Source organism: Aulostomus chinensis, chromosome 19 (assembly GCF_037954235.1).
Source record: "Aulostomus chinensis isolate RoL2024-O1b breed Wild chromosome 19, RoL_Achi_v1.0, whole genome shotgun sequence".
NCBI lineage: Eukaryota > Metazoa > Chordata > Actinopteri > Syngnathiformes > Aulostomidae > Aulostomus > Aulostomus chinensis.
In genome coordinates, this window is record NC_141338.1 from 2,831,952 (window position 1) to 2,853,972 (window position 22,021).

General features: G+C 47.6%; 2 protein-coding genes across 4 annotated transcripts; both read right to left on the reverse strand.

Moving 5' to 3' along the window:
* Positions 1-143: 143 nt before the first annotated feature.
* On the reverse strand, positions 144-11,351 carry LOC147243662 (tetraspanin-7-like). Of its 2 annotated transcripts, none has more exons than XM_086187697.1 (8): positions 11,098-11,351; positions 5,351-5,539; positions 5,028-5,102; positions 4,463-4,558; positions 4,081-4,236; positions 3,788-3,871; positions 3,601-3,686; positions 144-3,261 (listed from the first exon to the last, which is right to left on the reverse strand). In XM_086187697.1, the coding sequence occupies exons 1-7, from the start codon at positions 11,161-11,163 to the stop codon at positions 3,618-3,620; spliced, it is 735 nt and encodes a 244-aa protein (XP_086043823.1). In that variant the 5' UTR covers positions 11,164-11,351; the 3' UTR covers positions 144-3,261; positions 3,601-3,617. The 2 variants fall into 2 exon arrangements, with proteins under 2 accessions (XP_086043823.1, XP_086043821.1); XM_086187695.1 differs by having other exon boundaries at positions 144-3,213; positions 11,098-11,347.
* Positions 11,352-13,437: 2,086 nt separating this feature from the next.
* Positions 13,438-20,707, reverse strand: LOC147243663 (GRAM domain-containing protein 2B-like). Of its 2 annotated transcripts, none has more exons than XR_015110322.1 (14): positions 20,401-20,707; positions 19,721-19,837; positions 17,826-17,913; positions 17,683-17,752; positions 17,505-17,608; positions 17,317-17,412; positions 17,167-17,238; positions 16,547-16,627; positions 16,257-16,368; positions 15,868-15,984; positions 15,183-15,276; positions 14,905-14,966; positions 14,672-14,756; positions 13,438-13,888 (listed from the first exon to the last, which is right to left on the reverse strand). XR_015110322.1 is itself a non-coding variant. In XM_086186799.1 (14 exons), exons 1-14 carry the CDS (start codon positions 20,487-20,489, stop codon positions 13,850-13,852), a joined length of 1,269 nt encoding a protein of 422 aa, XP_086042925.1. In that variant the 5' UTR covers positions 20,490-20,704; the 3' UTR covers positions 13,438-13,849. The 2 variants fall into 2 exon arrangements, 1 of the variants encoding a protein (XP_086042925.1); XM_086186799.1 differs by having other exon boundaries at positions 14,905-15,009; positions 20,401-20,704.
* Positions 20,708-22,021: the final 1,314 nt, after the last annotated feature.

Consider the following 22,021-nt stretch of genomic DNA (forward strand, 5'->3'; position numbering starts at 1 on the left):
AAACAGAAGATTAGCCCATAAATGTCTTCGTGTGTGTGTGTGAGTGGGAGTGTGTGTGTGAGTGGGAGTGTGTACAACACACCGGCTCTGCAACCTACATCAGAATCATTCCAGTCTGAGCAAAAATGAAATGAAACAGAATATTAATTTTGTATATTTATTGATAATAAGACCACTGATGGTGACTTAGTCAATAGTAGACAGCATGGTGTGATTTTTTTGTGTTTTTGTTGTTGTTGTTATTGAGTTTCTGGTGACCTCATGTGGAAGCTGGATGGTATTACAATGTCGTATTTACAGAACAATAATATACGTTCAGGGAGGAGAAAAAGAAAAAGAAACGACAACATCCAAGTGTTGGAAAAAACATACATTCACTAAATAGATTTACAGCTTAGAAAAGCAGTGAGATGTTGAAAAGCCACAACTAAATACTGACCAAGAACTGAACACAACAGGATCCACGAAACCTCTCTCTCTCTCTCTCTCTCTCTCTCTCTCTCTCTCACACACACACACACACACACACACACATGCTGTCAGAGAAGGAAAATACATAATTAAAGGTTAAAGAGAATGTCAAATGAACAAAAAAATATCACAAACATTTGCACACGGCTACTGAGAGAAAGATAGAAAATCACCCGGTGAAACTGTAAATATGACGCCAACCGAAGCGTGTTCATAAACTCACGGCTAAACCCAAACGGCTACAGGTGTCACGTGACTCAACGGAACATCGGCCACTACTACATTTCAGTGCATTTCCTATCAAACAAATACAGATTAACAGCTCAGACTGCAGAACGAACATCTCTACTGATTAGCATATTAGAATGAGAACCGTTACATCATATAAATTACATTTACAATACATATCTACAGATGATGAAGAAGATGATGATGATGATGATGAGCGCGGCAATATTGATGCCCCACAGGCGGGATTCTCTCTGGCGGTAACGTTCACCCGGCTTTGTTCGCTATGTGTATTTTAATAAAGTGAACAGAAATCTGCGCTGGCAGCGTTTGTTCTTCCTGCCTCGTCCACTCAAGCCAACTGGATAACAAGCAGGATTATCAAAGGAGTTAAAGTGCAAGAAGTGATTCTGAATCACCAATCGAACGGTTCGGATTTGAATGACCGGAAGGTGTAACGCTCCAGACGTCAATCCAGGCTCGGCACCAGGGGGGGCGTGACTGAGGCGGGGGGACATTTGATGCTCCTTAAAACCATCAGTTCTCATCCTGCTTTGATTATTTCACAGATTAGCAGTTTGCTGACGGTCAGTCGGTGTTGGCGGACGACCAGAGCAGAGGCTAGCATCAGCCACCGGGTGACCGGGTTCTTCCACGAGGGTTCGGAGGATTGAGGACACTCGCGGTGTAGATTTGTAGGCGCTCCAGGGTGGGGATCCTCCGTCTGTAGATCTACAGGAGCAGCAGCATCTGCCACAGGATGACTTCAACCAATCAGATCAACGAAGGCAGAGGCTGAAACCAGTTGGTGCGGGGGGGGGGGGGGGGGGGGGCAACGCTCTGACGTAACTGATGCTACCACAGCCTTGACGCCAATCTCTTCAACGCCGTGGTCGTCCACGACCGACAAACTCGCTGTGCCAAACTAGCTTGAGTGTTTCTGGTGCTTTCTCTTTGGCGTCCGCCACAGCGTTACGTCAGGATCAAAACTCACGACAACATCCTCCCACGAGGCTGACTATGTTTCTGAGCTTCAGCTGCTGGTTGTTTCTCTGTTTTCATGAAGGGGCATCTGCCCTCTTGCGCCCCCTGGTGGCGCCAGGCCTGGATTGGTGTCCCTCCACTGGTGCGTGCTCGCACAGAGAAGACTCCTGGCTGCACCTGTTATCATTCTACTACTGAAGGAAAAACACTCTGGCTTTTTTTCTCTTTCTATTTCTGTAAGCCAATAATAAATGTCGTGGGCGGAGCTAAGACTGCTTTTTATATGGGGAACTGGTTTAAATATTCACATTTGCTGTATATCTATACAACTATTCACCAAAATAACCAGGCAGATCTGCCTTGGTTCTGATCCATTGGGCCATTGTCAGGGTTCAGGATGCTACTAGCTAGCTAGCTGGAATAATCACTTGATGGTGAGCTGCAAAAAAAGGTAAACTGCATTAGCAATTAGCTAACTGCTGCAGACTGAGCACGCCTGTGTGGAGGGTTTGACACTGAAGTGGCGAGCCCGAGTTCCTCTGTCAAGGCGTTCCAACGTCAGCGGGCCTTGACAGCGAAGGCTCTGTCACCTCTAGTTACCACAGACAGGCGCTTGCCAGAGGACCTCAGTCTGCGATTCAGCCAGGGGGCGCATCAGAAATGTAGCTTGGAACAAAACACCCCTCAGAGTTGAACACAAATCGTAACAAAAGGTTCTAAAACAAATGTTCAATGGGTAGGAGAGAATTCTTTTTGGTTCTATTTCTACTTTGAAGAGCACAGGACTGTCTACTTGTCACTGAAGTTTTTATAACTCCAGCACCAAAGCTGCGGCCCCAGCGGGATCAGATTAGCTTTCATTTAACCGGGAACTGTTGGGCATCCACCGCCTAATCTCACTGAGATAATTTCATGCTTTAGTAGTTCAGAAATGTAAGTGAAATCAGTGAAATACTCGTGGACTAAAAGGTTGTGCCTCATCTTTCCTCTCTCCACTCCCTCCTTTCGCATACAAACTTAAAATATCCCAAGGGAACATAGTTGATTTACAAAAAGCCACAACCATAGAAAAATACAATGGTGAGCAATAGCAAAGTCAAATTCAAAACTAAACAATTGATTACTTTCAAGCTTTAGTAATTCTGTACAAAGATGAGTGGCGGTCCGTGGGGATGGTGTATGTGTGTGTGTGTGTGGGGGGGGGGGGGGGCATGCTGCCATCTACTCTGGGAGACCACCACCGCTGTCGCCAGGACAACTCTGGTCTACCTACGTGTTACAGGCTGTACTGAGACGGCGAGGGTTTGTGCTAGCGAGCAACTCGTACATCAAGCAGCAGTGCTGTGCGTGATGGAGGAAGCTTCGATGCAGCAGCAGTGAGTCGCGGAATGGTGCTTTACAGGAAGATACATTAAGATATTACATTACGATCCCAGGCAGAGAGACGGAGGGAGGTCCAAGCGATGTGTGGGGGTTCAGGAATATACTGGCATGGTTCAAGGCTCTTTGTTGCTTCTTCTCTTCATCTCCCTGCAGAGACGACAAGAACACACGGAGGCTCGGCTCATGAAGATGAACCTGAGTGAGTGGGAGAGAGAGAGAGAGAGGAGCAGCAATACCTGTCCTGCCTCCATTAGTCAGAAATTAAAAGCAGGAAAGAGGGAAATCAAAGCGGTACGGACGAGGTCTGTCCCTCTGTGTGTTCCTGACAAACCAAACTGCCCGTGATGATTGAATCCCTCCTGATAAATTTCTCTGGGCTTTCCCAACTCATCAGCTGCTGCTTTATCATAACAGGCCCAGTCTCCTTCCATGTGTTCACATTTCTGTGGAAATGAAGACCACGCCAATTTTGCACTGGAATCGCTGAGAACCTGACCCGAGGAGAACTCTCTGTAGGTTCCGAGCGTCTCTCACCTGCCACGTCACATCAGCTACACCATCTCATACTGGTTAGCTGTGATGATCCTGGACAGACAGCAGGCCAACAACATGCCAATCAGCTGCGGGACACACAGACAAACAGATGGCGTGGGTCCATGTTACACCCAGGGAACAACAATCCTGCAGGTTTTTCCTTTGTTTGCACGGTTTTGGCTCCTACCTGTGAGAACGCGATCCCAAATGTCACTCCTGCAATTATGGCCATGTTGGTTTCCATGAAGGAAGTGACCAGCTCATAGCAGCCCTGAAACACAGGGGGCAGGTTAGTGCGCACTGCGTAAAGGGACGTGTTATATGTGCAGACTATGGGCAAAATCTGGGAGATTATCTGAGGCAGTTGTTAGTACAAGAAGGAGAGACAAACATGTCAGACGTTGATAGCTTCACCTGTGACAGGAAGATATGTAGCTAGAGGCTACATGAATGAAGGAGACACATGGACAGCATGCTGACCTGGTGGTAGACCTTGGCTGGGGCCAGAGTGGCGTTGCGGAGGTCTTCCGGGTTGCAGTCAGAGGAGTTAAAGCAACAGCTGGCAGGAATTCCATTGGAGGGATAATACACACTGCCAAACCAACTGGTGTAGTTGTACACTCCACAGCAGCGCAGCTGGAAACGAGAACGGGCGAGAAGATGAGCGCTGCAGGGTAACGCAGAGACCGTCAACACCGACCGAGCAAACTTTGAGAGAACTTTGGAAAGGTCAGTCCGGAACGAGGCGCTCCGACACACTCTCTATGCAGCATTGTTGAACTTTATCAAAGTAGCACCAGCTGGAGGTTCATGTCGTGCTACAGTGTGGCTGACTTGAACAAGTGTAGCTGGCGGGACTCACCCTGTGCTGCAGGTTGTCAACAGCGCGACTGGCCTCGTCCTCGGCATTGTAGTTGAGGACTGCGTCAGTGTACGTCCTGTGAAAGGTTCCCTTTATCTGTGGCGCAGAAACACATTTCAGCGATTTAGCTCTTAAGGGCGGAATAGAACATGAGAAGAGGGAGATTGCTCTTCCTATTTTTGTGAGTCTCCTTCTGAACAGAAGCACGGTTCTGCACAGCCTCTTCGTACTGCGTACCGCAATGAGATTTTACACTTGAAGACAAAAAAAAACCCCCTCCCAATTCCTTGGGTGTTGGTAGTTTGATAATTTATGCTACTTTGTTTCTTTTTCAACATTATATACTCTACTTGTTGATCTGGCCTTTTTAAAAAAAATAGTTTCTTCTAAATTTGTCTACTATAATACAAGATTGTTGCTAAGGGAGACGCACCATGAACTCACCCTGCGGTTGCTTTCGTCCTTGAACACGCTCCTTATTTTATACGTTTCTGAATTGATTTTTACGTGCTAAATGAAAAAAAAAATACTGCACTATTGCCCTCCCACAGACTTGTAAACTGACCTCATGGCGAAAGACGAATCCAGAGATGCCAGCAACGAGCTCAGCAAGGAAGACCAGCGACAGGAACATGGCATACTGAAGAGGAGGAAGATAGAAACGCATGAGAACCAGCCCATCGTTGTATATCATTTATTTATTCTTCGTCTGTCAAGCACGCTCACTTGACCTCATTAACTGAACAAAGGCGCCTGCGGCCAGTATTGGATTTCCAAACCTTCTCCACTGCAGAGGTCAACCATTATTACCTTAATCATGTGACCACATCCACAGCTGCCACCCACCAACCCCACGTCCCCACCCTTCCTCCACCTCCTCCCTCTCACCAACTTCAGCATCCATGGGCTTCCTCTGCAGGTGGCGAAGCATCCAAACAGCCCAAAAACGATGATGACCGTCCCAGTGCCGATGAGGACGTACGGGGCATTGGTGGAGTTGTCCGCAATCAGAGAGATGTAGGGTCCCAGCATCAACTTCCCCCATACTCCCACGGCCAGGAGGATGGCTCCTGTTATCTAGAGGGCGAGGGGTGGAAAAGGAAACCAAATGAAAGCTGCTGCTTCTGTCACATCGCATTAGCAAGGTGGAGAGAGGAAAAACAAGGAGGATCAAGGTGGAACACACAGGCAACAGAGAGTGAGGAAGACGAGCTCATCAGGAGCGTTCTGGGATCGTGACTATGAATGTTCCTGCACTCACACAGGCAAAAGAGAAATAAAAAGGGACAAATCAAAGACGCCCTTTGATCCGAAACAAGATGCTTCCTCCTGTTGCTCCTCTCTTAGCATTTCAAATGAAGGCTGTGGATGAAAGAGAGTGTTGTACCAGGCAGCTGAAACAGCGTGCGCCTCAGCTGGACTTCTGAAAGGGAGCAGGGTGCGTAACGGCTGATGGGCCTTCAGCGAAGCGCCAACTCATCCTCCCAACCTCCTTCCCTCTAAGAGGAGGCTGCTTGCCCTCCTGCCGTCATACTCAGGCAGCCGGTACAAAATGTCGGTACAAAAAAATGAAACTGGTGGGACCACACTCCCAACACCGGCAGGAAGTGAGTCACCAGTAAGAAGAGAATTACAAGAATGGAAGTTCCTTGTTGCTTATACGTCGACTTTGTCTTGAGGCCTGATTATATGCAACTAGGTTCAGCACTGCCAATGAATTATTTAAATACACTGTGACTGCATTATGGTACTCTGATTGCAGGCTAGTGTTTGGCGAAAATGAAGAAAAAAGCGTTTCAGTGCGCGATTCATCGGCCTGTCGAACTTACTGACACGGATCACATCTTCCAACTCTACTCAGAACTGCAGACATCCGCCGGTTACTGCGTCTTCTTCTGCTGCTCGTCTGCTACCAGGGTGCACGTGCTGCCAGAGGGACCACCAGTGAATGAGGGCTGAATCTAACTGGGAGCAACACCGGAGGGAATCCCATAATGAATGCACCCTTCTCCCCGGAAAGAAAGGCAAGACGCATTTCTGTCTCTGCGACATATCCTAGAGCTTACAAAGCAACTGTATAAAATTTGTACTTTGTGGTTACTGAGAAACACTTGTCAGAGAAAGAGAGATAGTACCAAAACTGGAAGGGCTGGATACATTTACATGCAGCAACAGAGAGGAAGCCAAACTGTGACACCAGTCAGTTCGTCGACCCTCTGCAGGACTGGGTTAATAATATTTACGCCACATTTCCACGTATGTTGTTCAACTGTTGGAAATACCGTATGTGGACGGAGGCGACTCTAGGAGAGTGGAATATCCACGTGGAACACTTGAGAGATCGCTGCAGAGACAACAAAAGCCTTCTTATTTAGCTCACCCGTAGCCCGTTAGCTTGTTTTAGCTAACCGGAAACGTGTCTGAGCTCACATACTGCAGGATCCCACAGGAAATGATTGGACTTCCAACTGAGGTACGGACTATGGGGGTCCTGTTGGCAGGCCGCGGCCGTATGAGCTAACTTTCAAGGTAGCAAGTCCGTACCACTGGTGTTCTGCCAGTCCTTTGACATCTGCAGTAATTCTTACTTTGGCCGTCTTCCCTTAACACAACTATGAAGATTATACTTCCTTTCCGTCGCTGCCTGCGTGGACTGAAGGATCAACTCAATCTATTCATCGTGGTTCTAACGGCTGGAGCGGAGAACGGTTCTCTCCCTTGACTCTCACTCTTAAGTGGCCTCGTATGCTAAAGTGTTCATTTTAAAGTCCACAGGGAAATCAAGTCCACGAAGGGGGGGGGAAGTCTTCCACCTCAAGTCTGTTTGTGAATTCCAAACAGCTTCTAATACCCCCTCCCAGAGCCCAGTGGCCCCCATGAACGTTTTGTTTGAAATTCAATGCCTGGTCAGCCGCCCTGGTTACCGCATGGAGTTTAAAACAGGTCACTGCTCCTGCCTCCTTCCTCCTTCCTCGGCCTACTAAAGAAACAGACGGTGCCATGTCAAAATATGCTCGAGAGGATGCAACACAACCTACCACCTGCTCCCTCCGTGTGTGTGTGTGTGTGTGTGCGCGCGCTATTCACACTTATTTGCCGCAACAAGCCGATAACAGTGAAACTGAGGCCTGACATTGAGGCAGCGAACACTGTGCCCACAAATAGAGGTGTCAATTAGCTTGTGGATACCCGACCCGGGCCTGATTGGTCCTGACGGCCCAAAAGTAAGAAACTAGGTCCAGGTTGGCCTCGGGCAAGTCGGCTCTGCTTGCCTGGATGACAGTTCTTTTAGTGACAAAGAATATTAAAGTCACGGAGCCGCTGGACGTGTTCAGTGTGGTAGCATGTTATTGACGTGACAACACATAAACGCAGCACAGAGATGGTTACACTTAAGGTGGCAAAAATTCACGTGGCCACCTGAAGGACGCTAAACACCCTGGACGTCGACTGAAAACTCTGCAGGTAAAGTCAAGAAATAGAGATTTAGTTGTCATTGTTAGTTATAAACTGCAGCTCAAGCTTTTGGGACTCTGATGAGATGATAACTGCATAAAAGTCTTCATTTCACATGATTCGGATTTTTATTTTTTTTTAAACTGTGGGTCTGTGCCAGCTCTTCTTTCCCGCTAGCGCCCCTGTGGTGATGCATTTTTACACCACCTGATAAGCAACTGCGGTGATGGAGCGCAGTTGGGATTAAGGTGGAAAAACCTCGGAAGAAGTATCAAAGAAATGTTCCTGGAGAGGAAATCTTCACTCACATGAAGCACTGATGTAGCTCTTCCTTGTTAGCGCTACAAGAAGAGAGGGGACCGAGGGCAGAAGTAGCATTACTGCTCGCTACTACCGCTTGGAATTCGTGAAATATTCAGAGAAGACCACTACGTCTACTGCATCTATATACTAGACTTGTGTCTTGTCATTGTGGAAGTGTTCACTTTTTGTAGCCATTTCTGAACACAAGCCTCTTCCTGGGGGCGATGAGTGTGTAATGTTAGCGAGCTAGCAAGTTAGCGAGCTAGAAAGCAAGCTAACGTTTTTTTCTTTTACAAAAATGGGTTCTGAAAAATATGGTACAGTTGTCTCTCTCTCTCTCTCTATTTTTAAACACAATAAAATCACAAACTCTGTTCCACTTCTAAAAAAATAAATACATTTGACACAATGCACATCGCAGCAGGTCTCTTAACGGTGGATAAATGTCTTCCATCCATGTTGTGCTGACTACTCTCAAATCCAGGAGAGTTGGGCACTACAGATTTAATCATAGTTACAGACAAATTTAACAATCTCCACTATGCCATAATTAAACATCGGGTGCTCTGCTGTTACTATCCTGATGTGTCCCTATGGGGAGACCCAGCGTTCACCGTTAGCTCTGGGGAAGGTCATGGCCGTACAAGACCCTGGACAGGTTTTCTGACATTTTACCGGAAAAACCTCAGGGGGTGGGGTGTTAATTCTCCCAGCAATCGACAGCGTGCCTTCCCTGCTCCTCCCGACATCTGAAACCTGACGCTGCTGGTGTGAGAGAGAGCGCTGAGAGACTCTTCAACTCTAAATACTAAATATAAAAGTTCATATCGGTGACCGCAGCACATGACTGCAGTGGAGGCAGACACCCAGCACAGCTCTTCTTCCTGGCTGAGCTGAAACTCTGCACTTCCACCATCTGAATGCTCAGGGTGGATGTGGGCAAAGCAGACAGATACTCGGCTTCGGGCCTCTGCAGCGGCTGCCCTGTTACACGTGATTTTTGCAACACATCTGCCACGACAGATCAGCAAAATGTGAGGCCAATTGCAAATGCGTGTGAGGGGTTTTGTTTGCCCTGATTGCAGGATTACAGGCTGTCGGACTCCATCCTGCCTTAACACACGGGGTGGAGGAAGACTTTTATAAATATATATATGGGTTGGCCAAGACTCCCTGAGGGAAGTCCTGGATTTGTCAGGGTTGCCAGCTCCGTTGCCAGGAAACTAATAAATCAACAAGAAAGTCCATTAGGGACAAAACACCCAAAGGTATATAAATTATGTACTTGCCTGATGCTAGAATTTCCAGCAAATGTGGTCCAAAGCCAAAGTTTTCCCACTCAGACGGGAATTGGGATCATGTCCTGCCCAGTTTTCCACCCAAACAGTTGCCAGGTTGGGCAGTTTTTCATCTAAATGAATGGAAAACTGCCCAATCTGGCAATGCCGGGGTTTATGGATTGGGAAAATGTGCCAACCCATTAGATACTCATACCAAAAAAATTAAACGCACATCAGTAATAACGATTTACTGGGAGAGGGGCAAGTGTGGCACCCTGGACACCCGTCCGTCTCTGCTCCTGGCCTACAGTACCTCAGAACGCAGCCCACTAAGGTATTTACACTATAAAATAGACAAAACTCACAACCTGTCAATTTAAAGAGTGTGGACAGTAATCCTGGATCTACCGAAAGTCTCTGGGTTTTGGGTCCACGCGCCACCAACTCACCAGGCTTCACGGAATTCTGGCTGGCAGTGTTTGTGTTGCGCAGTGAAAACAGAACCTCCATGTTGGATGTCTGTTGTTGTTTTGGAGCCTCTTGTTCAGAATCCTGCCTCGACCCAAAAACCTCTGCCTTCTTATTAGGGCCTGAGCCTGAAGGTACTTCATTATTATTCTTTTTTTTAAATAATTCCTTTGCGGAACTTAAAAATTTGTGCTGTTGAGGTTTGTTTATATTCCTGAACCGGACGTTAAAGTAGGAGTATACAAGATGGTGGCCGCTTAGGGCCTTGATGACCACCAAGACTTCTGTAAATGTCCTGCAGTGGTGCCACAAGGCCACTAGATGGCAGAAAACAATGGTTTAAACCATGAAACCTAGGCTTCGTGTTCGTGTTTTGAAGCCGCCAGGTTGTAGCCAAGCAAGTGGTAGCACGACGAGACGAGACTTCCAGGTTATTGTTGGAAACTAGCAGTAAAGCTACACCCAATTTTAACTTCATATATCATTCAATCAACTTTATTTAATTTGGGGGGGGGGGGGGGTTAAAGGATATTATTGCAAATTATTTGATTTAATTCATGGCTGTATGCTGTTTTGCATTCCTGCTTCTTCTCATTTTAATTAAAAGCAGTTTGTTGTTGTTGTGTGGGGGGGCATAAATTCACCCCACGGCCCCATAAAGGCTTGTTACGGCCCTGCTGCCGGACACCCGTGTGGATGTTGCGGCGTCACACAGGTGCTCCATCCCTTTCATCGGACACAGAAATGTTACGGTTGGGGGCGGACATTCACGGGCCTGCCGGCCTGCTGGTCAGAGGCCCGTGGATGCTGGAAGTGGCTGCGGGTGATAACGTCCCGACGACCATGATGCTATGCGCTACGAACACGACACCACCGACGCCCAAAACACATCCAGCCGCCCGCAAGCATTCGCCGACCCGCACGTTCACGAAACATGAAGGCGTCGAGCTGACAATCCCCGAGATGATGATGCTGCTGCTGACCAGCCCTTCATCTCACACACACACACACACACACACACACACACACACACACACACACACACGCAGTGGGGAGGATGAGCCGTTTTCTTTTTTTTAAAAAAGAAGGAAAAAAGAACAGAAAAGAGGTTGCAGACAGGCGACGTACCCAGAACACGAAGGAGTAGACGATGAGGAGGGTCTTCAGGCAGGTGATGACCGGTTTGGTCTCCATTGTGGCGGGTTGCTGAGAGACTGACTGACTGGCTGACTGGCGGAGGAGGAGGAAAACACACGCACACAAACACACACACACACACAAAAAAAACGTCTGTGCTGAGCGTCGCGTCGCGGCCGCGCGCTGATGCGGCCAACGCGTCACTGGAGCAACGCGTCGGCCGCGCGAGCAGGTTGAACGGATGATGGCCGCCGTCGGCTTCACTTTGCATCAGTTTGATCGTGTTGGAGGATAAATAACCGTTTCGTTTGCCGGTAAATGGATGCTAATTTACGAAAATAAACATGTAAAAATAAAAATGAAAAATTACAAATGCAGCAAGGATGTTAAAAAATGCCCTTAATGACCCAAAATCCTGAATTTGAGAAGTAAAGTCCACATTTTTAGATTGAAAATTTAAAAAAAAAATGGCGTGAAAGATACTGAGATAAAACAGTGCAGATATTACATAAAACGCCATCATTCTAAGATTAAATGTTACGTGAATTCATAATTCTGACATATGTTACAACAGGAAACGTCTTAATTGTGAGACAAGAAGTTGAAATTATGTACAAAAAAATGCAAGAGAAAAATCTTAGTTAAGAGATTAAAAAAAGACAGAAGATGCACGTGAAACATCAAAATAATAAGATGGCGTTCAGCGACTTAGATTTCACTGCTTTTAGACCACAATGTTGCTCTTGAATTCAACTACCGTGAATATTGTGAACTGTGCAATGACGCCATCTGCTGGAGGTTTGTAGGTCTGCATCCTCTCTGGGGGGGTGGGACCTGACAGCAAAAGAGGGGGCCGGGTCAGGCGTTTTTGACGACATCTGCTCGACTCCCCAATGAAGACTTGAAGCCCGAACGCGTCAGTTTTGTTTCAAGCCGAAGATGACCACCAACAACAAACCCACAACTCTTAAAACGCTCGTTTTCTGAATGGAGTTTGGTCTTGGTCAGCGACAGCTGGCGTGCCATCGTAGAGCTCTTAACTTCTGTTGCATTAGGCTCCATAAGTTGAGAAAAAAAAGATTAACTTGACAGTTCTTAGCACACCTGAAGAAAAGCCTGAGTGAGTCACTGTACCACAGAACCACGCCTGTAGAACAACACTGGTGTTTGAACTACTAACACAAGAAACAGGTTCAGTCGTGGAGGGCAGAGCTGAGCAGCAGCAGGGCCAAAGGTGGGTCCACGGATCCGTGAGGCAGTGCACAACCGAGTAAATAACAGGCCAGGGACAAACCCATCAAATAAAACCTGTCAAACTAACTCGGAGGGTTCTGAACTATATAGAAACTAGTACTTCGGACTTGAAAAACTTTGAATTTGAAGTCCAAACAGGGCCGTGAGAGGGTCAACAGCTACAGAGGAAATGTTTCCTGACACTAATATAGGAATAAAAAATAGTATTTTTTATTAATAAATTATGAGTTGATAAGACAACCAAAATGTATCGGTCTAAAAAAAAAAAAAAAATTGCATATTGGATCTTTTCAAAAACGTTAATGTTCCAGAGGTTTTTCAATTAAAAAAAAAAAAAAGAAAAAAGTCAGCAAATTTGGAAATTTGAATAAATTACTGATAAAACTGTCCCACCTTAGGAGGTAGTACTTTCTGTAGTTCCAAGGAACTATGGGGGTGGATATTAACCCGCTGATTATGTTTTTCCAGACTGGCTCAACTGCCTTGTCCAACATGCTAAAAAGTGTCTTTTACCTTGAAGCTAACGGTGACTGAGGACTAATGAGTGTCCCACACCATTCAGTTGTGTGGGACGTGCGCCACACAGTGACAGGAACAGGACCAATAACACGCATTCAGTGGTTAGCATTGGCTAGCACACGGTTAGATTTTGCTAGCACACGTTAGCATTGGCTAGCACACGGTTAGATTTTGCTAGCACACGTTAGCTTTTGCTAGCACACGTTAGCTTTTGCTACCCTGTGGTCTGCTAGCATGTTGTGTACGAAGTCCATCACAGAAGATCCTCTTTTTTTTCAGCATACCTGACATGTATTCCTGAATGGGGGAAAAAAGGAGGAGTTGTGGAGAGTTTCTGAGATCATGGATGTTCTCACAGGAATCACAAGACTTCCGGAGGACTCAATGTGTACACATAGATGTGTTGGAACATGAACAACAACAGACAGAAGGATCCTTGTTAGTTTCACAAGATAAAGTAAACGTTCGGTTGAAGAGGGGCGAGACACGTGAGGATTTTTCATTTGTATACACTGGAGGAGGTTGTTTATAAATGTAGTTAAGAAATGTACAACGTGATGTAAATACATGACAATGTTAATTTATTGCTAATTTGGTTTTCACAAAAGAACATAAGAACAGCACAAGTTGACCTTTTTTCTTTTTTTTTTTTGGAAATGTTTGGAAACATTTAAAATAGGACCTTTGGACCCAATAGCGTAATTAAGATCTCACTACTGTGAAATGTAAAATAAAAGCTCTCTAATAAATACTACCCGCGCGCTGAAATTTCTCACTTCAGTAAAAACGCTAACACGTCGCTTCAGCCTAACTTCTAGTCCTGAGAGGAAGAGGAGAGAAGCCATTATTGCACAGTTCGAGGTGAAGTTGACACAAACGTTGTGGAAGCTTTCAGGGGCTGCCGGAGCCTTGACGACTGGTCAGTGACCCGCCAGCTTCCGTCCAGACACACCAGCGCTAACGTCTCCTATCAGGTCTCTTCAAGTAGCTTCCGCAGGTTTCTTTGAATCTGGGAAGAGAAGAATCAATGAAGGATAATAAAACATGCACAGTCAAACCACATTCAGCTGCTTTATTCCCCTGCAGTTATTGTGAAACTGGAAAGAAGTTGGACTGGGATCTAAGTTTTGGAGCATTTTAGAACATCTGGACAGCAGAACTTTGGTAACAGTTCCTAACAACTGTCGACCCGCGTTTACGTCACATCTACGTTGTTGTTATAGATCGCAGGAGGATAAAATGTCCCGAGTGGCTCAGAACCCCTGCAGAATGACGAATTTCACCATCAGAATTCTATACGTTTGCTCTGATAACATCTGGGAGAGCCTCACAATTAATTAGCCCCATCCTAGTTAGCAGAGGGCTAGCAGGAAGTAGCCTGTTGTGCGCTGTCACTCCATTACAACTTGGTTTGACAAATCTGGAAAAATTTGTTGAGTACGAGAACGACTGCAGCTACTGATCACGGCCGACTCTGTAAGAGATGGGGAGGAGGATTACTGCTGGACACAACCACATCCTGAGCTTGCTGATGACCTTTGACAGAGGTATGCTAACACTTCCTGCTGGCTACCATTCATAGTGCTAAGCTAACAAGCGGGTCTCAGCTCCCCAACGCAGCACAGAGGAGAGACGGATCTCCAACCTCTCGTCTGGCTCTTGGGAGGTTGGACAATAAGCATCTTTCTCCAAAGAAAAGGTGTTACGCGCCTTTAACATCTGGCTCAGAGACACTTTCTCCCCTTCTAGAAACCCACCACACACCAGCTGAAACCCCGAAAACCAGCCGAACCTTCTCGAGCTTGAACAGGTTGGTCGACAGCTCTCCGTAGATCTCGGCGTTGAATTCAACCTGGGACCTGTGGCTCACCGCGTTCCTGCAACAGGATCCGAACAGAATCATGAACCACTGCAGTGTGAACGTGGGCGGGCACAGCGCCCGCCATCCGATAACCGGAGGTTCAACGTTGCAGTCAATTAAAGGCACAACCATGGTGAGACACCTCTGATGTCTACGGCTCTTACTCGTTCCGCACGTGCTCCCCGATGGACACCAGGGAGTTCAGGCGGTGCTCAAGAGCCACGATCTTGAAAGCCATGTAACAGGAGGACAAGACAAGAACACCGACTCTGTTAGGGCACACAAGCATGGCAACGGATCAGCAATCACCCGCCATTCTCCCTCCGCGGTGACACCCCCCCCCCCCCCCGCGATGGACGTGAAGCGCCCACACAACTCTTGAGCTATTGTCTCACCAGGCTGCGCTGGCTTCTCATGTTCCACGAGATGAAAGGTTACTCACAAAAACAAATAGACGAGGAGGATGGAGTGCAGCGTCGACACGGGCTGAGCGGGTTTGTCCTGGACGGCCACGCCCCGGCCCGGCTTGGCTGACCCTGCGCACAGGAAGAACATGTAGCAGTGGGAGGAGGAACCTTTACTTCCTGCAAAATTAAACACCTTGAATATATGTTGATTCCTCAACCTTCAAGCTAAATGAGCTTGAGATGAAGACACATGAACCAAAGAACTAAAGATGCTGCGTTCCACTTTTCGCCCTTTCCTACACGAGCCCTAAAGTTGACCTTTGACCTCCAAATTTGTTTTGGTTCTCCCTGGAGTCCAAACGGGCGCTTCTGTGCCTGAGGGTGTTCCTGAGCGGTGACACTGACCTCGGTTATCGGCTTGGACATTTCTCATTACTCACATTACCGTATCTCACTGTAAATAAATAGAAATCACAAGAACACACTCACAGCCGTGTTGCTTTTGTTGGTGATTTTTGTTATCCTGCCTAGCAACAACACCAGAGACCCAGGCGCCCTGCTCTCTCTCTCTTGTGAGGGTTTCACCTTTCTCTCATCTGTAGCTTTAACTTCGTGTGATCAAAAACAAACAAAAGCCAGTTGGTGGTTTCAGTTACTTGAATTTCTACGGAGGATACACACGTAAGACTGTCACCAACTTCAGAAGCTGGTTCACGCTACCGTTCTTGATGGCGACTCCATGTTTCTGGCTGGGCGTCTGCAGGTGAATGTCCGCGTGGACTGAAACCTCGCCGCTCTTCACGGCGCTGAGGAAAGGGTCTGGGAGGCTGCTGAAGTCTGCCTCGGATGAACAGAGAGAAGCTGTGAGTCCCGCTACCTGTGAGCCTGAGTAAATATTACCACTGTCAAAAACATCCTGGTGGGTGGAGGTGTGGCCCAGGTTAGCGCGCCGGCTGCTACGTTAGCCTCAGCCTGCTCCCAGATGCATGCCACAGGAAGCCTGACACCACACTTCATCAGCCATAACAGCGCAGTAACATGGTGGGTACTGGATGGCGCGCACGCACGCACGCACGCACGCACGCACGCACGCACGCACGCACACACACCAGTTATTTTGTCGTAGTCTGGAGTCTGAGACCCGGAGCTGCTGCTCTCCATCATCTCCTGCCGTCTCTGCTGCACCACCCCATCCAGATCAGAGAAGTCTCCAGAGAAGTCCTGCAGCGTACATGCACACACACGCACACACACACACACACACGCACACACACACACACACACACACAGGGCGTCATACAGAGCAGCTATTGTTCCACATCAGACATTTCTGTAGACTTTACAATGGAACATGTCAATAAATAAAAGCGTCACATGACTGAGACCAAACATGTCTGACCAGAGGGAGAGACGACGAGCAGTTCACCCTGAAGCTGTTCTCACAGGACGACGTCACGGGGCTGCTGCAGGACTTGTCCACCTGAGACGACACATCCAGTGAGTCAAATGCGACAGAATTCACAGGTGGAAGGAGCTGCCACCCCGAGGGATTATCAGATTCGTCATACAGCCATCAGTCGGAACGCCAAGGTTCCACGGCGAGTCCCGGACACACTCACTTCCTCACTGGCGATTCAGAAAAACCTGATACGAAGAGTTTGAAGCTTGGGAGCAAGTCATTAAATATTTGATTCTATGACAGGGAAGAAACTACAAATCCCATGAGGCCCTGCAAACATTCCCCTCCTAACATTGTGAAGTCACGTTTCGTGACCTACTGATTTTTTTGTGTTGTTGCTACCAACTTGTCACCGACGCTGACGGACACGTGACCTCAAAACAGTCGACGTTTCCTGCTAGAAAGTGAAAACACGGTTCTGTAGCCTGGTTCCTCCCAAACAATGACAGGAACTTGAGGAACTCAAAATGGCCGACAGCAACCAGGCTCGTTAAAGTGACCCATGATTCCACTCGCAGGACCAGCAGACGTAGCGAAATGCGACAGGAAATGTTCTGTACCTCCAAATGAAGACAGATGGACTTGAGGAACTTGTAGGTGGTGTTCCGCGAGAGGAACGACACAAACACATGCTGGAAACAGAGGAACCACAGTCACCTTCATGTCTGTGTTCAATGTTCTGAGGGTGGGCGTCAGCGGCGCGTCATCACCTGCTCGCTAGTGGTTTCAATCACAAGAGCGTTTGGCACCAATATCGCAGTTTTAGTCTTTTTGATGAAGGTCACAGACACGACGGGGATGGCGATCTGAGGAGAGAGAAAGAGACCCACCGCCACCGCGTTAGAACCCAGAACTCGCCGGGAAAGGCGAGCCCAGTGAGAACCTCTTTGCTACGTACCTTTGTGTCCCTGCCAAAGACTTTGGAGTGGAAACAGATCCAGTTATCGGAGACGAACATCTTGCCCTGATACAAGATGTCTTTCTGCAGGGCGCAGGTGTAACCTGGGGGCACAAACACGGTCTCAGCACTCGCCGCCTGCTCCGCGCTTTTCGGTTCTCAAGAGAACAGAACCTACTTTGTTTGAGCAGCTCGTCCTTGTTGACTTCCTTGAACAACTTGTGATACTGCAAGTTTGTCTTTGATAACTGAAAGTAACAGAAAGGTCAGCGGAGTAAGAGCAGGTCAAACTGCGGTTCCGGGTCCCGTCCGAGGTCCTACCTGACTGGGCTGGGACTTCTTCCTGTGGAACTTGGTCTCACAGTCACTGGGACTCAGCATTGGGGAGAGCGGCTCCGCTGGCTTCAGCCTGGAGGGCGAAGTCTGTGTTTACGGTTGCACGTTAACACCTGCAGGAGCAACTACCACGACTACAGGGCCAACAGAGCCACGTCCAAACACTCCAGTACAAGTTCACATTGTTCTACTGGAGTAAAAGTACACGCTGCAAGTATTCGCAGTTTTAAGTACTAAAACCTAATGGATGAATTAGGATGAAAACAGGTGGGAAAAGGTTCTGTTCCAGACCAATCCTGAGGGGGGCGTCCTCGGCCGCCTGGTCTCTGACCCGCGAGCTGACATTCAAGTGCCTGTGAGGAAGATTTGCTGCATTTATTTATTTGTCAGAACTTTTTTCAAGGCCTGGAAATGTCCGCTTTCCTGCTCCATAACTTTTCTAGGTTTTCCAAGACTGTGAGTGTGTGTGTGTGTGTGTGTGTGTGTGTGTGTGTGTGTGTGTGTGTGTGTGTGTGTGTGTGTGTGTGTGAGAACAGGTGGTGATCTGGATCGGAACGTGGATCCCGGTCATTGTTCTACTACGACTACTCCTACTACTACGACTACTCCTACTACTACTAAACAGACAAAGGTTTATCAGAACCGGATCAGAGCCTGATGGTTTTCACTTAACTTGAGTAAAGACCTTGAATCGGTGCCTCCCATCCTCTCCTAAACAGCTGATCTGTTCACCTGCTGCACTGCTGACTGGTCACTCACTCAAGTCTAACTGGTCACTCACTCAAGTCTAACTGGTCACCCACTCAAGTCTGACTGGTCACTCACTCAAGTCTGACTGGTCACTCACTCAAGTCTAACTGGTCACCCACTCAAGTCTAACTGGTCACTCACTCAAGTCTAACTGGTCACCCACTCAAGTCTAACTGGTCACCCACTCAAGTCTAACTGGTCACCCACTCAAGTCTAACTGGTCACTCACTCAAGTCTGACTGGTCACCCACTCAAGTCTAACTGGTCACCCACTCAAGTCTAACTGGTCACCCACTCAAGTCTAACTGGTCACTCACTCAAGTCTAACTGGTCACCCACTCAAGTCTAACTGGTCACCCACTCAAGTCTAACTGGTCACCCACTCAAGTCTAACTGGTCACTCACTCAAGTCTGCACTACATTGAGGACCTGGCACCAACTGTGTTTTAGCACTGATCATGTTTTGTACGTATTATCTTCTTTGCATAGGTGTATATATTTTCTATTATTTATGTTTATGTTTCTTCTGCTCATTCATGAGTGACACCAACTGCCGGAGTCAAATTCCTTGTATGTTGTGAACATACTTGGCCAATTAAACTCATTCTGATTCTACGCAAGTTAGGAACGTGTGTACTAGTACTACTACTTTAAGTTTACTCTCCATCTTGTGTGTGTGTGTGTGGGGGGGGGGCAGATACAATCAAACAACTGTAGGATGGAGAAGATCACGTGGGCTCCTTCTGTGGTGATTCTTTGTCAGAAGTGTGTATCTGCCTGTGGTCACATGACCTCATGTGAAGTTCGTTTACACAACATTACTGCCAACAGTGCTGCTGAGGTCATGCAGGTAGCAGCTGGTGGGCGGAGTCCTGGCGCTGCAGCTGTCTGGGTGAGAGTCCCGGTCGGACGCGCGGAGGACAACACGGGGCCTCGTACTTCATTAGAGAAGTAAAGAGTACTACAAGATCCAAAAGTTAGGTAGGATTTCTACCCACAACACCAAGCGCTGAGAGCAGTAAACCAGCGGTGTTAGTTTTCATTTGGGTTGTAAACATCCGGGTCACTTAAAGGTCAAATCAGAGCACTCACACACACCTGAGAACCCACTGGTATCTGGGCCTCCTCACCTCATCCCTGCTGGTTTCTTCCGGGTCTCGCAGGGTTCTGACTCGGTGTCCAGACACAGCTGGAGGTCTGCGGGCGACCGTCCTCGCCTCCTCTGGCCTCCATCGTCCACCTCGGGCCTGAGACAGACACCAGTGTTAACACGAGCGGTCCACGCGTCACGACACGCCAACAGGAAGCGTGTTGCCGTGAATACACCCTCACACGCGGGCTTCAGGACGCCATCAACCACCAAATGAGAGTTCTACTGAGCAGCTCATGGAGGCCGGAACCAGATCCAGTGTAACAACAGAGGGAAGAATCCTTCAGAAACGCCAAGCAGCAGACAAGAAGTAAACGATGGGACAATAAAAACAAGTCCATGAAGGCAACATGAAGTGAAACAGGCTGCCACGCATCCAGGAGTCGTTCATGAGTGGAGGGAGGCCAGCAGATCCGTTCAAAGGTGGACTGACATCAGCTGTCACTCATAACTGGGATAGAAATGTGACCCAGCTCCGTGCGTGAGGTGCCACGCACGCGTCATGTCGTCCAAAATAAAGGTAATTACAGTACTCTTACTTGATTATTGCGCGTGCGCGCGCGCGCACACACACACACACACACAGAGGAACACGAACTGAGGAGCAGGTTAGTGGTGAAGCGGAGCCGGGCCCGTCCTCTCCAACTGATCCGGACTTACCGAGTCCCTCGGGAGTCCCTGTAGAGAACTTGTTCCGCGCTGGTCTGCAGGGTCAAAGGTCGCTCCGCGAGCTCGCTCACCAGCACCATGGCATCTTAAAATCTCTTCGGTCGGTGCCGAAGTTCGTCGCGGGACGCGTAAAAACAGCTTCAGGAAGCTTTTGAAACGGAGAGGGGGGGGGCAGAAAAAAAAATCTTGGGAAGATCTTTCGATGGGAGCGAGGGGAGGAACAGAGGAGGAGCTGGGAAAAGTGGGAGGGAGCAGGAGGGAAGCACCGGAGGGAAGCAGCCGCCCGACCCGCCTCTGCCGCCGCGGAAGGGTTTGGAGCTCAGGACACAAACATCCGGGTCTTTCAATGTTTCTGTTTTCTCTCTGCGCCACCCCCCACCCCCCACCTGGACGTCGTGAAGCTTCTCTCGTGTTTATTTGTTAGTCAACTTCAAGCAAATATAGGAAAGCTGGTTCTGACGTCACAGAGGAATGCGTGTCAGAGAGGTGTCCGGCAGGGGGCAGCAGAGTCGCTCGTCTCACCATCCCAGGTTGTTGAAGGACAAACTTAATGACAACATGAAAAAACAGACAGAGATTCATGTTTTAACACGGTAGCTCAACTTTAGCGGTACAGGCGTTCAAAACCTGTTAAAGGAGACTTTTGTGAGGCAAATCTGGGTCTCACTCGCAAATTTCTGTCTGTCTATTTACAATTCAACAGAAATCCCGGGTCGTTTTTGTTTTTGTTTTTTAAATTCATGACTTTTCCATGTTTTACATGACCATAAAACGTCTGACAGCAGGGGAAAGAAAAAAAAAAGCACAAACAGAAACTTTATTTCCTGTGTTCAAAATCTCAATTGAAAAAAAATGTAAATTTAAATCGTATCACGCTGGCACCAAGAAGGGATTTTTGTTTCAATAAAGAATCAGAAAAAAAAGACGAACCTGCTGTTGAGGTCATTTACGAGCATTAACAATAATAATCTGTACCAACTGTCACACTGCGCTGATGGATGCACACCGATAAAACACACGCAAGGTAAAAAGATGAACATGAAGCAGAGACGTTTGCCGAAGGGTTGAATGAAGCTGCTCTCGTTTGCTGCGGTCATCAGAGAGCCGGTGCTACGCCTCAGCGTTAAGTTCACCTGTTAGGGTTGAAACTTTGACGTCGTCCCGAACTGCCGTGTACTGCAACATTCACGAGTATCCCTACATGATTCATCTCTTCATGTTTTAAATGCATGAAAGAGGAAGCTGCGTTCCTGATTTTGCAGTATTCAGGGCAATGCCGTGCCAGCAGAGGACTTTCTGCTCTGTCTTAACTGCTGTTTTGATTGACATCAACCTTCTGACATAGGAAATGAAAATGTAAGATGAGTTTAATTGAAACTCCTCAACTCGGATTAGAGATTACTAGTAATGAAAGTTTTACGGGATATTAAAATAGACTGTAAACAAAAGATTTGTGTTATCAAAACCAGAAGGCTCGATATTTGTACCTTGGAAAGTCTCCACTTCTGACCTGCAGAGGTGAAGCACTTCCTGTCTCCGGCCTGTAGGAGTCACTGTTGCTGCATTTACTGCAAACATCAGGCAGTGGACTGAAGACTTGTCAGAGTTCATT